Here is a 16,603-nt window from a genome sequence, read left to right on the forward strand (position 1 = left end):
TTCCTATGGCGGTTATACCGCCCCACACCATGACGCTGCCTCCACCACCAAATGCCGAAAGTTACTCTTGTCGTGTCAGCGTGCGGTTCTCCTTGCCGCATCCGCGCTTTGATGTCCATCCGACTATCGAAAGGGATATACTCTACTCTAAGTGTGCTAAAACCTTGTATGTTCCGTATACCAAATGTGAGGTGAAAAAAAGGATTGATTGAACCAGTGACACACGGGCCAATATCAACAGGGCGATACAGTGTTGAACAGAAGCAGGGGAATTTGGGCACTTTTTTTTCGTGACCCACTCATGTAAGCAGGTCTTGTACTCGTTTCATGTGTTTACAATCAAGATAAGTTTGATACCATAGGAAAGAAAATCACACAAGCTTTCTATTGATATATAATACATTGAAATTGATGCATAAATAACGGAAATATGACATACCAAAGTTGATATTCCAAACTTTTTGTGCCGAGTGTATATACGTAGAATGGTGTAACGTGATAGACACATGTTGACTCAGAGGCGTTACTGTGATAGTTTATGTTTATTTATACTCTGTGACGCCGAATTACATTGTTATGTATGTGATACATTTGAGTCTACGTTCCATGTGCAGTTATTAAAAGTAGACAATGATAACTGAAAATATCGTACGGTGTCCAGAGAAAAGTCATATGATGATGATATAGACATGTATTTGTGTATACGTATGAAACTTGCACCAAATAAAGGTGTTTCTTGATAAAGTGTTTGCTATGAGTGTCTATCAAGCAGGTCTACTACGATATAGCCCTATAATATAATCTTCAATTGGCATTATTATTATAACAGTTCATTTGTGTTGGTAAATTACATTATGGAGAAGTTTGACTGTTCTCAACCCAAAAAAATGGGCTCAGTCGCCGGAACCATCGACTGATTAAATTGCTGTCCTTTTCAGCTTTCTAACTCATTTCTCTTACAGTTAACAACATGAGCAAATATCATAACATACACTTTGAAAATGTGTATTTTTTCTCAAGCATAGTAAATCTATACCATTTTCTACCAATTCATTTAGTTGTCAAATGTAAATCAAGACAATTGTGTTCTGGTCTCTTTTGCAAAACTATGACTATAGACTTGAGAAAGGGTATAAATATATATCCCGGTTATGCAATCGTTTGGAAATGGTGAAAAATAGATCTAGGGACCATATTCATGAAATTTCACAAATCATTTTTTGGAATTATATCTATGAATGTTCTAACTCGCAGCAGTAGTTAAAAGAAGAACAAGACCACTTACAAAATCGATAATCCATGGAAATATACAAAACTATATATATATATATATACATTGCAACATATTCAGAACATAATTAAAATGGTCTAGTGACCCTTAAAAAAAATTCATTTGTCAAAAATTCCTAATTGAATAACTCCCGTGATAGTCAGAAACAAATGACTATGACTATGATAATTATACTTACAATCACTGTCGAATCAAAGTACAGTCAAACCTGTCTATAGTGGCCACTCAAGGGACCGGACAAATGTGGCCACTATAGACAGGTGGCCTCTGTATAGAGGTGGCAACTTGTAGATAAAATACCCAAGGGACCGAAAAAAAGTGGCCACTATGGACAGGTGGCCCCTCTGTAGAGGTGGCCCCTAATACAGGTTTGACTGTAACCTCAAATGTTGCAATTGAGAATGCCGCTTCACATGAGAAATCACACTAACTGGCTCATATCCGTTGTGTTAGGTTAAAAAAATTACGGCTCTTGGTGGCAAATTTCAGCACATACATGTTGGCACAGTCCGTGTGTGTTTTTGCCACACTTTTGACAGATTAGCCGAGGGGCTTAAAGAGCGTCACTCCACCGTCAAGCAAAGTCGTGCTAAGTCAATTTAGCGAGTATCGAACCCAGAACCCCTGAGCCGAATTCTCTACCGGTTACGTAACACCGTGCGGACGTTTTAGGTTTAAGGACATCCTCTCGTGTTAGGCCCGCCGATTTTATATGTCAAATGATATGCAAAAGAGATAGAATAGTCTTCCTCTCTCTAGCTTGCACATTATTTCATAGTTAGGATTTCTTTAAAAACTGTTCTCCAACTACATTGTGTATATTGAATTCATAGTTAGGGTATAAAAATCTACTCTCGAACGAGATCTCTTTATTGTCACTGACGAAAGGTAATGGGTTCTGCCTGAAACGTCTGACCGTTTCCAAACTCATATCCAGTTGCTCGAATAATTGCTATTTGACGCAAGAGGCAACGTGATTGGCTGGTAGCGCAGGCCTGGGAAGAGAGGATGCCTTTGCACACTGACACTTATTTATATTTATTTATGCGTGTCGGTGCGTTGTTTTGATTTAGTCTTTTTTGTTGCAGAATTATTGTGTTTTCTTTTTCTAGCAGCATGCCTTTCCACGTGACGCTTTAGATTATACAATCTTGTTGCAGAGTAATCACATAGCTCACATTTGTATGGTCTTATACCAGTGTGTTTAAACTTGTGCTGTTTCAAATCGGACATTTCTGCCGCAGCGAAATCACAGACGTCGCACTTGTACGGCTTCTCGCCAGTGTGTGTGACCATGTGCCTCTTCAGGTGGGACATACGCGTGGCGGAGTGAGCACAGATGCCACACTTGTAAGGTTTCTCTCCGGTGTGCTTGTACATGTGCTGTCTTAAAGCTGACTTTATCGCTGTAGAGTAGTCGCAAACGTGACACTTGAATGGTCTCTCGCCAGTGTGTTTTACCATGTGTAGCTTTAAATGGGGCATCTGCGAAGCGGAATAATCGCACAGCCCGCACTTGTAAGCCTTCTCCCCGGTGTGGGTAGTCATGTGGAGTTTCAGACTCGACTTCACTGCGGCGGAGTAATCACATTGATCACACTTGAATGGTTTCTCGCCAGTGTGTTTCGACATGTGTAACTTTAAGTGAGACATTTGCGTGGCAGAATAATCGCACTTGTTACACTTGTATGGTTTGCTTCCCGTGTGCTTTAACATGTGCCTTTTTAGGTTGCACTGCTCTGCGGCGGAATAGTCGCAAATTTTACATTTGTACGGTTTCTCACCGGTATGTATGGCCATGTGTTGCTTCAAATGTTGCTTTTGAATGGTGGAGTAGTCGCATATCTTACACTTGTACGGCTTCTCCCCAGTATGGTTGGCCATGTGAAATTTGAGATTCTTTTTGCTCACTGACGAAAAGTCGCACTCCGTGCATTTGTGAGGCCGGTGGTTGCTGTGTTTGGCCATGATGTGGCTCTCTAGGTTACACTTCTTTGCAGCGGAATAGTCACAAATGGCGCACTGATACGGTTTCTCGCCGCCGTGAATCGTCCTCACGTGACTGAGAAGGACGTACTTGTCTGCCGTCGCGTACCCGCAGTGTCCGCACACGTACGGTCTCACACCGGAGTGTTTGGCCATGACGTGCCTTTTCAGACACTGCGACTGCACTGCGGTGTACTCACAGTGTTGGCACCGATGGGGTCTCTCGCCGGTGTGTATCCTGAGGTGCTTGGTCATAGCGGACTTCATGTCCGTTTGGTAGCCACACTGCGGACACTTGTGTCTCTTACCTCGTGCAGCGAGATCTTTGCGTTTCTTTGCCTTTGGAGCAGCACGTTTACCTTCCCGACGTTGTTGTATGCTTTCAAGCTTGACGTCCTGTTGTTTTGTCTCTCCATCTTCAGTTTCCGATTTGTGTTCCTCTTGATTTTCATCTATGGCTGCATCTATCAGCTAATAACAGAAAAAAAAACATTGTAACTTTGTTCGATTTTTTCCTAAAACAGTAAAACGTTGCCTGCTGATATGATTACATCAATGAGGTCACAGCTTTTCTTAGTGAACATGGACTTCTTTTGCTCATGTTTACACCATCAATAATGTTAAGACATAACACTTTGGGAAATAACACACATAAAAAGGGGGGAATCTACTAAAAATACAGTTGATGTGATACGTAAGTAACGGAGGTGACTACACTTTGATAGGAAATACATGTAACCTTGGCCCTGGGAACAAGAAAAAAGTCTATCACGAAACTGAGTGGTAGCTCGACTCGTCATGCCGACCCCCCACCATATGTGTGGGAACATGGTTGCCTCGGTAACGGCGGTATTTCTTTGTTTACAGTAATTGAATTTAGGTTGCTTAGAAACTAAGACTTTGTATACAACTAGATGACCATCAGATCAAAGTTCCGAACTGGAATGAACATAATCAACTTATGGGAAAGGTCGCCTGTTTATGCTATTCAGATCCCGCTAAATAAACGTTTTGAACGCTGGAAGGCTTGTTGCAACAACCAGTGCAGCACGATATAGTACTGTACGTCGATGAAGGTTTAACGTTAGACATCCAGGTAATAAGATAAGCCAAATAGCAATTATTCAAGCAACTGGATATGATTTCATACACAGTCAGACGTTTCAGATAACACCAATTACCTTTCGTCGGTGACACTGAAGTTTAATCATATCCAGTTGCTAGAGTAATTGCTATTTGACAAAGCATACTTTGTTTCGATAGAACGTAGTGTGCTCTTTTATGTGTATCTCGGTTGAAAAGACGATCGTTACGTTTACGAGCGATCGCGATGACGCAGTGGTAGGCAAAAAGCAGCTGTTTTTTTTTAATTTTGGAAAAAATTGACCTGCTAATTTGAATATCAATTTTAATCCAATCTACTGACGTTCTGGTAGGCACCAGCCGTCGAATACCCCGGATGTAAACAACAACAACGATCGCTCATATTACTATCTCTGTTTCACAATGGTGTCTCCCATAAAAACAATTTCTGTGTCCCTATAACTACTTATAAATCAATTGTCTCAGTGAGAACACGTGATCTCTAGACATTAGCATGGGGATGATGTAATAACCAGTCCCAGACTCATTTTCCTGTTTGTGTAACTGAATGCCCATATTTGGAAAGCGGCTAATTGGTTCACCGTAGTCTGATCAAACTTTCTAACTGCAATATTGCAACTCATACAATTTTCCCACAAGGCTCAGGCCTGGAAAAATTTGATAACACTCTTTCACACAAAGGCCAAATTGTGAAGCGAGCGCGACTAGCTTGGACGCCAGACCGGCCGAGCTACTCGAGTATAGCCCCCCGGCCGGGGAAGCCACACACCCCGCTGAGTCGATACCAAACGTGGCAAACATTAAACAATATATCTATACTCTCCCAGGATCTATTTTAGTCAGGGGTGGCTGTGGTGCAGTTTCGAACTCCTTGGCGGCATGTTGGCTCTAGAGCCGAAGAGCTGGCCTGTATAGCCTATAGGCATCCAGACTTGATTGAAGACCTTCCAGACACCACCTCTCAATATCGTGACCAGACTGTTTACATGTATCTGGGTCCTTGGGCGCTAGAGCCAAGGTGTGTGTTGGCTTATACTGCCAACATACTAGTAGTCTTTGGAAACAGTCTGGCTTCCAGGCCAGCCCAGGCAGACAGTTTGAACGGTGAATGCAGACAAGTTAACGAATTCGAACTTATCCTCTCACCCTCCCTCCTTACAAAATGATACATGTCGGCTGCTGTAGAATAGCACTATGCGTTGTAACGCCGAGAAAACCTATTGCCTCACCTCTTGGTCGCGATCTTCACAACATGATTTCTCAGACATTGTTCCAGATCTTTGTGAAATTGACTTCTTAGTGTAAAAGCTGTAGACGCAAGCACCGGCCGTCGGAATCTGAAGAACCAAACACTGGAGGCGTCAAAAGGTCATATAGGTCAAGGGTCATCATTTGAAGCTTCCGATGCTCCAAATAATAACGCCGTAGGACAAGAGACATTTTAACCCAGTATTCGGGAATATGCCATTGCATGGTGAGAGCTGAGATATATCCAACTTTGCTAATGGAGTCGAGTCTCTTGAGATGTATTCACCACAATATCCTGTCGTGCTGATTCTAATACATTGCGGATATTGCTGGAATCTGCTGTACTAAAGGAAAGAAAGGGGAATAACAAATTTTAATTTTAAAAGTAAGACATATTGTCTTTTCCTGACCTTTCGCTTCCCCTACACCTATGGTTCAACTTCATAACTATTAAAAACCATCATCTCTTACGTATGGTTGCACAAATATATGTTTCGGACAGTTAGCATGTCACAATATTAACATACTCGTACAGATCATACTTCGCCCCTGATGGGGTTATCAGTGGGTAGTGGTGTAGATGGAATCTTAACAGCAATACCGATTAAACTCTACAGATACCAACCACAGCTAGTATTGTATCAGTTTCTTTTCTAATAGTCGGACCTTGTGAAGTTCGTACGATGTAAAAAAATACATACAGACGAATCGGATTTCACCTCCATGTGAAAATACAAACCATTTTACGTAGAATCTCATGGTCTACATCATAACGACAATCACCGGTAAGTCCCGATCGCTGTTGTATTACTGTTATGAGACATTCTTGAATGACATTCTTGACGACAAACGCGATGCAAAAACACGCCGACTTCACCACGACAGTCAGACAAAACTACATAACGCGAATTAAAGATAACGTTACCCACTCTGTAACGACAATGCCACGCTCGTTTGAAAGTAACTGCAGGGCGTGAAAAAATACAGACAGATCGGATATCACCTCAGTGTTAAAAGAGGAACTCTTTTACGTCTAATCTCAGTCAGGGTCCATATCGTAACCTCAATAATCGGAAGGTCCCGACCACTAGTGTTGTACAATTCCGTGTTTAGTCGGACCTTGTGATTTGTACGTCATAAAAAATACAGACAGATCCGGATAACTAGTACTGTTAGTTATTACCTGACTATGTGAAAAGAGGAACCATTTTACGTCACTTGCAAAATTACATAATGCTGTCGGGATGTAGGGGTCGTCTGGCATGCTGAGTCATGTTCAAACACCGACTTCTCAGAATTGGTTGGTAATTGATCCGACGGCTGATGGAGCTTACAGTGAGCCAATCTCCAAGTTAATGAACCGGTTGGGTCATTTTGCTAGTGTGGTCTTTTCTGGCCGTCTCTACGTCAATCTACCTATTGTGGTGCACGCGGTCTTGCAATTGGGGTTCGCACCTCTCGCTTTATAGATGTCAGCAGAGAGTTGTGATGTTGCGGCACTTCCTCTGTTTCTCAGAATCTGAACTGTTTTACTTTGGGACTGCTATATGATAGTTGAGACCACTTGTTTAGCGGAAAACTTAAGATTAGCTCGAAAACTAGTGACTTCATCGTCTGAGAATCTGACAGCATATGAAGAAATGAACCATTCTGTAAACAGGGAAATGAAATGTCACAATTGAAATGTCGCAGCTGGTGAACCTTATTTAACTTAACCCGCGCTGTTTGGCACAGTTCATACATACTGTTGTGCGAGTGTTGCATGGAAAGGTAAGAGACTTGAAGCTAATATTTGTTTTTATACTGAAACTTTGAAATGTTAGGGTAATGAGGCTGAAAGCAACAAGCTAGAGTTCAAGGGAGGAGAAGGTTAGGCGTCAAGAAGGACAGGACATTACAATGATGCATATTGACACGGACCTTGATGGTTAAACATGTGTGTATCTCCCGAAAACAAATAACTACATCTGCTCTCACCTACTCCGGGGCGCGTGATCTGATGTAAAAACACTTGTTCAGCTAAAAACTTGACATGATTTAAAAGACAGCTTCAGAAAGACCACCTTGTCAGGTCCGTGAGATGTGGGTCCCAATGCCTACTGCCTGTCAGCTGGAGGTACCTTTTTAGCCATCCTGGCCACCATCGTGACGTCACAACCTTTTATAGAGCCACGGCCACACCGACGGGACAAATAGCTTTAGACGTCGAAAATTCGTAGTTGCGATAATGTCGTAGTTACAATTCACTATTGATCAAAATAGAAGTTACGATTTACTTCGTAATCGCGATGACATTAAGGATATTTTGATTGAACCTTCCTATTAAAATGACTTCGTTTATTGATGGAATGAATTTAATGTTTTCCACTTGTTCATGTGCTGATGATGCAATAAAATGGTAAACGCATTATTGGCGGTGATTTCCTTGAGTGTGAAGAACGATACTCTCGTGACCTCAGGGGTGTACGGAGGAGTTATTATCAGCTCGTGTGGCTGTGTGTCTACCTGTCCTCGAGTTTGCAGCTATTCCCATGTTCCATAGATTGGCACGTTTCGCTTCCCAGTGACAGGAAGTGACTAGCAAAGGTCAGATTTCCGGAGTGACAGGACGTTAAGTTGTTCAACCTGACACATATTCTACGTCCTGGGGTCAATACATTGATGAAAGAGGATGCTAATTCCCATGAATAACATTAAAGGCAACAAAGAAATATCAGTTCTATCATTTAAGTAGAATTCTGTATTTAAATTTTACACACAGTCTCAGATACCAAACATTTTGCACTGATATGCTTTGTATTCGTTCGGAAGCTCAACATTATACCTCTAGAGCTCAAAATCAACACACGAATAAGACGGAATATTTTGCATGGTACACTTGCAATGTGGCTTTAGAATTTAAAAAGAAACACATGTGTAGAGATTGTAGAGACATCGTTATATTTCTTTTCACTTGTTACTAATTCTTAGACTTGTACGTAAACTTTAACAGCGACAAACAAATATCAGTTCTATGCTAAGTAGAATTCCGCATTATATCATACTTAAATCACAGATCGTGTTCTAACGAAAAAATGCACTAAAATGCTTCTTCGTTCGTAGTATAGCACGAACATTTTGTGGGGGTTTAGGGCCAGAGCAGAAACAGTTTCCAGTACAGTAGACTATATATCCGTCACTCTATTCAGTTCACGTTATTTTCAGCCTGTCTGTTCTGCAACACATTCCTGATGAGGGTCGTTATATTTCTTTTCACTTGTTGCAATTTCACAGCATTGAATCTTACATAAATAACAAGTCGTGTGCTACTAAAACTTTAGCTTTTTCGTTCGTAGGCTTTACATTTTATGGGAGTTTAGGGCCTGAGTAGAAACAACTTCCGGTACAGCAGACTACATATCCGTCACCCTATTCAGTTGACGTTATTTTCCGGCTGTCTGTTCTGCAACACATTCCTGATGAGGGTCTGGAAAGCGAAGTCCAGCACGGAGCGATCCTGACAGTCCGTCTCCAGGTACGGGATACCCTTACTGTCGCACCACGCCTGCGCCTCTCCGGGCTGAACCTGACATGGACAGGGTTAAAAGATTTCATGAACAAAAAAAATGTGACGTAGCATTTCCTATAATTCACGAAAATAAAAACGATAAATATAAGTGATAGACACAATGCAATTGTCAAGATGGCTTCAACAAAACAAAGGGGTAGATAGCGTATACTCATAATGGAGCAAACAATTCTTTACACCTATGAAAGAAGACACTACTTGAAGCATTATGAATTTTTTTGTACACGGGGTAACACCATTGCGATGATGCTATTTTGGCTAAATTGGCCGTGGTAGAAAGTGATTATAGATGTATACAAAGCTATAACGTGACATACGAAAATACAAAAAAGGAAAGGTCTGTTATTGTAGAATTATGAATTTGTCCGAGCTTTTTTAATCACTTTTTACAAATCACGGATAAGGTAACATTTACCTCGTGTGTGTCATCAGAGCTTCTGAACTTGATGTTTCCAATGACGATGAATGGCACATCTGTTGTCTCTTGGGTGTCCAAAACCCCTTCATGAGCCTCGGTCTCCATCGTAACATTAGGACCGGCTCTGTCGTCGGTTGCTGTCGTTTCAGAAGTATCCAGATCTGTGACATCTGTGTCCCTTTTGGCATCTTTACCTGCAGCGTTTCTGTTCGGGTGACTTTGGTCCTCTTCCAAATCGCTAACGCTCGTCTTGACGAAGTCCACAAACTCGTCAAGAGCTGATGACACCTTCTTGGACGTCTTCTCAGCCGTTGTCTTCAAATCATCGAGGATTTCGTTGAATGGAGAGGTATCGTCCTTCCCGGTTTCTTTGTTGATATTGTGATCGGCGTCTAAGAACATTTTGTCGGCGTTACTAGCGGCTGTGATGGTAAGAAAGTCGTCTCTCCACCATTTGACTTTCTCGAAGGATTCTGGGTGCGATGCGTCATAGACGAGAACCACCGCGTCAGCCTGTCTGAAGTATCGCGAGATGACGGACCGAAATCTCGCGTCGCCAGAGGTGTCCCATAGCTGCATGCAAAAGAAGGAGACACAAATTCTTAATTTTTTACATTTGAAATGTGTACAAAACATCCATTAATTGACCATCCAACCAATCAATCAATCCATCAATCAATCAACCAACAAATAAATCAAACCCACCTGAAGGTTGATTTTTCTCCCATCAACCTCCACCACTTTCCGACAGAAGTCGATGGACAGGGTAGAGTCGGGGTCACCGTCCGCTAGGCCGGTGTACTTTCCCATGACGTAAGTCTTGCCACTTCTGCAAGGTCAATATGAAGGTCAGATGTCAAAAGGCGGTGTTAAAAGAATGTGATTTACCATTATTCCGTAAAATCATTTCCTTGTAAAACGTGGGGAAATATACTAGTAATTAAACATATGTATAAGGTGGTTGACAAACAGTTAAACAACGTACGTCAATGAACCTGCTTCTCAGAGATCTACTCACCCTCTGTCTCCAAGTAGTAAGATTCTCACATCGTTCGGCGTCTGGGGAAGTATACATGACAACAATATTAATCCTTATGATCTCTAAAATATTAACGTTAAGTCACCTTTTCAGTCAAAACAAATCTTGGTACATCGTGAAATGGGATTTGGGTTGGAAGTGACAAGACAAACAGATAATCATATTTTTTTCTTGTTAACAGGCATGGCTGTTTATAACGTAAAAAATAAAAAATGAATGAAAAATAATGAGTAAAAAATAAATCGACGAATCATTCGATATTGAACTGAACAGTGCGACTTATGAAAACCCTAGCCCCTAACCTTAAACCAAGGAGGTTAAAAAAGACCTTGTTTAACCTCCTTGCTTAAACAGACAATTTGCAGGCCATTTAATACGCTTAAGAAACATGTCCAGACAACAGTACTGTATTTGATATAACAACCAAACCTTGGCCTGTTGCTGATGCTGAGACCCGGGCTCACTTTCCTTCAAATCGTTCTCCTTGAAGATTTTCTCCACCGCCTCCTTACCTGCCTGGAGACCATCGGTGACCCGTTTCCCCACGGTGTCGTCCAGATCCTGCAAAAGTTCGGACGTACTCTCCGACGCCTGTTCTCGCCACTTCACCAGGGTCTTCTGCAGTTCGTGTTTCTTTCGCTTAATGGTGTCGCTGATCGGTGTCGGTCCGTGAGGACACTGCCCTGAGGCCACGCACAGGCTACAGACGACCCTGTCGCAGTCTTTGCAGAAGAATGCGCCTCGTCCACCGAAATGGTCAGAACAGACAGTGAAGGCTTGCTCGTCGGTTCCAACCGGATCACCGATCGGGTTTCCCGAGTCCGTCGGGAGGATCCACAGGTTGTCGGGGAGGTTCACTACACCTCCCGGGGGCAGCGCGGAGGCATCGCCGCAGGTCGGGCAGATTATGGCGGCCTTACCGTCCGCGTAAGTCTCCAGACAGCTCTCACAGAAGTTATCGGAACAGCGCAGGCTCTTGGACAGCGTCAACACTTTGTGGCAGATGCCGCACCTGTTGAGTACGTTGCGTGCCGTGCGGTTGGTGTTTGGGGCGTGCTCCAAAGAGGTGAAGACGGCGTGTCCTGTGCTCTCGTATGCCCCCATCGTCTCGTGAACGTTTCACGTATCTGTAAAACCTTCAACTGCCTGCCCAAAAGATTGATAGACCACGGATAGAACACGTTCGGTCAGGGCAACCACGCCTATTTAGTCATCACATATTATTACGCACATGTCCTACGAGGTCACTCCAATTGGCTTCGGAAATGTTTACGTCAAGCTGGAAATATGCAAGAAAACACGTGGTAATGCTAGCCTCAGGCTTCTTTGTGGGGTGGAAACGTCATGCTGTGGTGATTTCGACCCGAATTCCCGATGTTTATAATAGTAATTCATCTGTTGTATTATTTGCAGCCAGTATGTACCCAATTTTGAGTAATGATGCTGATTTTACGTGCTCGACACACCTCCTCGAACTTTATATACTTATAAGATCACATTCAAAATGTTTTATATGCCTCTTAAGACATTGGGTGTACCTGGAATCTTGGCTCACTTTTCGCTGAGTTGGTATCCAAAGGAAGCTTCCCGTACTGCTGTTGACTCAGAAAAATCAGGGCTTGCGAATAAAATTGGACTTTACGTCAACTTTTCTAATGATTTTTCTCTCCGTTGTAATCATCCGTCATGTATGAAAGTATTCAAAACACGTACACGCACAGGTACGCTCTCACTGATCATTGACCCCTCACGAACTAACACCCGGTTGAACCACCACTCCTGTATACATGTGATAGTGCCTGAAGTGGGATGAAACACAATATATCATTCTACGACTAGCTACCTCAATTAACAACTAAGCTAAAGCCCCTGTCACTCATAGCCGACAGCGGTTGGGATCTAGTAGTGCGCAAGGTCGTTTGGGGTTGGGAGTTAGTCAGCAAGGTTGCCTAACTGTCTTTTTAAAGTAGCCTGCGCAAGCCAACCATGAATTTGAAAAAAAATCTTTCAAAGTTAGCATCTGCTTGGATGCAATCAGGAGAGCCAACTTGAGCTAAAATGGGATATATTCCATGCTTCTCACAACCCAGCGCCGACATTGGTTGGAGAGAGGTCATGAGTTAGGTCGTGGGAAAGTCCTGAATGTGTGTGGGCTTTAGGCTTTAGCCTTAGGATAAATCGCACGGCAAATATATAAAGCACATATACATGTACTGTGGCATACGTGTACACGCAGTATGTAGTACATGCATCTATGTATGTATGTTTAAACTTTACATTACAATCTCTGTATTATCGTATGTTGTAAGCCCGGTAAGGGTGGGGTACATAGAAATCGTGAAACATAACAGTCACTGTATAGTTGTAGAAAGAATACTAATCTTTATTGCCATTTCACTTCGGTCGATGTTTCCGGTATTAGAGCAGGTAAATAAAGAAAACCACCCCTGTCCCTTCTGCTGAATGGTATATCCACCCTTTTAGGCATTCAAAGATACATGTACTAGAATCCTTATCTATTTGGCCAAGACGTCCCTGACCAGACCACGAAAGGCCATGTCCAACTCTGTTGCATGCTGGGAGCTGATCATGTGATACCGGATGTTGTTATCACGGCACCACGCCCCTACGTCACTCCCCTGCACCTGTAAAAAATAAGCTTATTGACAGTCATAGTGGCCTTATGGATTGTTAAACTGTCTATTGGGTACGTGTACGTAAAGTCTAAAAGTCAGACGCATAATTTTGCATAAATGTGTATAACTGTCACAAATTCAAATTTACTCCTCAGCTTACAAGGTTTAACCATCCAACATGGCGGACGGTACTTGCGTCATAGTCACATGGGTGTAAACATATTTTACATCTAACGAAGAGGAATTAAGCAGCAAAGCACACCTCAGAGTCGTCTGTAGACCTTCTGTTCCCGATAACCATGAAGGTCACGTCAGCACGATTCTCGACATCGCCGTCACTCGCTTTTTCATCACCATCCCCCTCATCTCGTCTCGTCACGCCCTTCTTCACGAATATTTTCACCCTTTGTCCAGCTCGTTCGGCGGCTCCCTGTAAATTGTAACAATCGGAGAATTTAGCCAATAGAATCAATTCCAGACACAGTAGTGACAGCACATGCAGAAAGAAACTTCTAGAAAAACAGTTTTAAAGGTTCTGGACGGAATTACCAATCTCAACAGTGTAAATAGTATATGAAATGATTTTCAGTGAACCGACCTACCTCGAGGACTAGATAATTAAAGAGCTTAGTGTGGACAAAATATTTCTCGCTTACCAATTAAATCATTTTGAATAACCACAAATGGTTGCTCACAAATAGTACAATTTAAGTGGTACGTTGACAAGTGTCGTTAAAAATTGCATCTTTAACACATTGAAAATGGGTTTAAGAGTTCTAACTTAACACTTACGACGATTTTGTCGACAAATAATCTGACCGTCCTGGAAGACTCATGGGCACCCATCTTAAGCCTGGTAATCGTCTTGCTTAAGAAAGATAAATCTTCCTTCGACTGGGCGTTTTTTATATGAATGAATACAGCTAATGCTTGACTCTGATGTTTGAAGAAGATTTCCCGCCACGCTTTGAGGCTGTTGACGGATTCCGGATGTGACGTATCGTACACGAGAACCACGGCGTCGGCCTGGCTGAAGTATCGCGAGATCATGGATCGAAATCTCGCGTCTCCGGAGGTGTCCCAGAACTGCATGAAAGTGAAAACAAGATTTGAAAGAAATATGGAAAAGCTATAAGAAAATATAAAGATTGACAAGATGAAGGAGACAAAGGAGGCAGTGTCTCTTGTGCATTATGCGTTTTCGCGCAATTATCATTTTATGCAAATTCAGATTTAACCGGTGACTTCTAGGTTTAACCACCCAACATGGCCGACAATACTTACCTCATAGTTTTTACTGTCTCTGTTTATTTCTCCATATGATGTATTACACATTATCTCACCTGTAGTTTTACTTCTTTGTCGTCCACTGTCAAGTCTTTCGTCTTGAAGTCGATGCCCAACGTCGGCCCGGGGTCATCGTCCGATCGGTCAGCGTACTTGTTGAGGAGATAGGTCTTGCCGCTTCTGTAGATTTAAAGGAAATACGTGTGTATTCTTATAAACAGCTCGCACATGTATGTATATGGCAAACTTTCCTCTGCCCTGGTATTCATCGTACAACAGACACCATACACATTAAAATATTTGATATACTGAAGAAACTTTTTACTCCAAATCTAATGCATCATGTCATACGATGACAAATAAAAACAAATACGCTGTACGACACAAACAAACCCTGGACTTACCCACTGTCCCCCAACAAAATGATTTTGATATCTTCAGGCATCTGCTGTGAAAAGAAAATAAAATAAATTGAAGTAAAAAACACCTCCACAACGATCAGTCGATCAACGATCAATCAAACAAACAATATTTTTTTGTTGATAAAATTTGGTATGCGTGTACCTTTGAGTCTTTTGTTGATTGTATAGTCTTTCTGACTTTCACTGCTTGTTCCTTTACACTTCCTACGATTGCCTGCTTGCCCATGTTGAATCCGTCAACAAGTTTCTGACAAGGGGCACACAGTAGTCCTCGCTCTCGCCTGGAGCCATGGCTCCCAGACAAGTCTGTCAACATTTGGTGCAGTTCTGATCTTCTCCGCTCGACAGCGCTGTTGTCCTCGGTCCGACTGCCCCTGACGTCGTTCCCGGACAAATGGTCACAAGAGAAGTACGATTCGTCCCACCTCAATTTGCTCGAAGAAAAACGATTCTTTTGGTCTTTTCTACAGGATTCTCTTTCCAGATGGATGAAGAAATAGGAGGGTAGACCCTCCACACCCCCATCTGGTAATGTAGTCGTCTGAAAGCACAGTGGGCAGGCGAAGTTGTCTTTTCCCTTTCTGACACATTTCTCAAGACACGTAACACAGAAGCGATGTTGACACGAGAGAGTCTTGTAAATGCAGAGTTTTTCGCGACAGATCCCACAAGTATCCATAATCTCGAACACAATGTCGCTCTGGGCCCTCGTAGAAGATTCAGTGTCGGCACAGGTGTCTGTCATGTTGTCCGATCTTCTTCTCTTGCTCTACTTTTGATCTTCAAGTTTCGGGAAAGATTCCATTCCTTTGCGTTTGTAGACATCAAATGAGAATGAAATCAGCAACATCGACACGAAAACATACCAAGAGGAATGTAATCAGACGCAGACATGTCCAAATCGGAACTCCAAAGTAACCAGAGAGGGACAGAACCACAGCCGCCAAGAAATCAGACGGTAAAATACCTCAGGCTTATGGACGGAACCATTAAACAACAGGATTTTTTTTCGGAATTCTTTTTCAACGTATTTACTATCCGATACCTAGAGTAGTATTTTGATGTTGTTAGAAGTATTTATGTAAAGTAATGGAAACTGACTGAAACAAATGCTGACTGAACGAAAACGAATCATACTTAAAAGGGTGATCATCAGTAAATGTACTGGCTCTACCTTGTATACAGTAGTTATGAAACCGTGTCCCTGACTGAAAGTTAAGACGTGTGGCATTTCTCTTTTGTCTCTTGTGGATTATGTTGTCAGGAAGATATGCAAAATGCCCACAAAACGACAAACAAGCTTGTAGATACCGCGTACCGGAATACCAGCTCTATGATAGCCTATGCCTATGCCAGAAAAGGACACGAAACAATGCTTGGGCGGAAGAATGCGTGGCTAACTTATAAGGTGTCACGGATTTTTTTATTTGATTGATGGAACTGGGTCACCGGAAACCGGTGTGTGACGTCAATGATGGGGCGGTTATACCGGTTGATGAACACAAATACTGACCCTCTTTCAAACTTTTGTTTTCTAAAAACCGACTTTTGACCCCTTGCCCCTGAAGATACCCCAACACATCTATGAAGCCTTAATGCGAAAA

General features: G+C 42.3%; 3 protein-coding genes across 4 annotated transcripts; all 3 read right to left on the minus strand.

Annotated features, from left to right (window-relative positions):
• Window positions 1-526: 526 nt before the first annotated feature.
• On the minus strand, window positions 527-5,775 carry LOC118415671 (zinc finger protein 888-like). The gene is made up of 2 exons (XM_035820401.1): window positions 5,611-5,775; window positions 527-3,748 (listed from the first exon to the last, which is right to left on the minus strand). The coding sequence occupies exons 1-2, from the start codon at window positions 5,647-5,649 to the stop codon at window positions 2,330-2,332; spliced, it is 1,458 nt and encodes a 485-aa protein (XP_035676294.1). The 5' UTR covers window positions 5,650-5,775; the 3' UTR covers window positions 527-2,329.
• Window positions 5,776-8,548: 2,773 nt separating this feature from the next.
• On the minus strand, window positions 8,549-12,915 carry LOC118415672. The gene is made up of 5 exons (XM_035820402.1): window positions 11,084-12,915; window positions 10,634-10,674; window positions 10,321-10,444; window positions 9,613-10,188; window positions 8,549-9,194 (listed from the first exon to the last, which is right to left on the minus strand). The coding sequence occupies exons 1-5, from the start codon at window positions 11,756-11,758 to the stop codon at window positions 9,042-9,044; spliced, it is 1,569 nt and encodes a 522-aa protein (XP_035676295.1). The 5' UTR covers window positions 11,759-12,915; the 3' UTR covers window positions 8,549-9,041.
• Window positions 12,916-13,013: 98 nt separating this feature from the next.
• Window positions 13,014-16,590, minus strand: LOC118415673. Of its 2 annotated transcripts, none has more exons than XM_035820404.1 (6): window positions 15,142-16,590; window positions 14,982-15,022; window positions 14,634-14,757; window positions 14,083-14,376; window positions 13,553-13,720; window positions 13,014-13,299 (listed from the first exon to the last, which is right to left on the minus strand). In XM_035820404.1, exons 1-6 carry the CDS (start codon window positions 15,742-15,744, stop codon window positions 13,171-13,173), a joined length of 1,359 nt encoding a protein of 452 aa, XP_035676297.1. In that variant the 5' UTR covers window positions 15,745-16,590; the 3' UTR covers window positions 13,014-13,170. The 2 variants fall into 2 exon arrangements, with proteins under 2 accessions (XP_035676297.1, XP_035676296.1); XM_035820403.1 differs by having other exon boundaries at window positions 14,982-15,025.
• Window positions 16,591-16,603: the final 13 nt, after the last annotated feature.

Source organism: Branchiostoma floridae, chromosome 5 (assembly GCF_000003815.2).
Source record: "Branchiostoma floridae strain S238N-H82 chromosome 5, Bfl_VNyyK, whole genome shotgun sequence".
NCBI classification, from domain to species: domain Eukaryota; kingdom Metazoa; phylum Chordata; class Leptocardii; order Amphioxiformes; family Branchiostomatidae; genus Branchiostoma; species Branchiostoma floridae.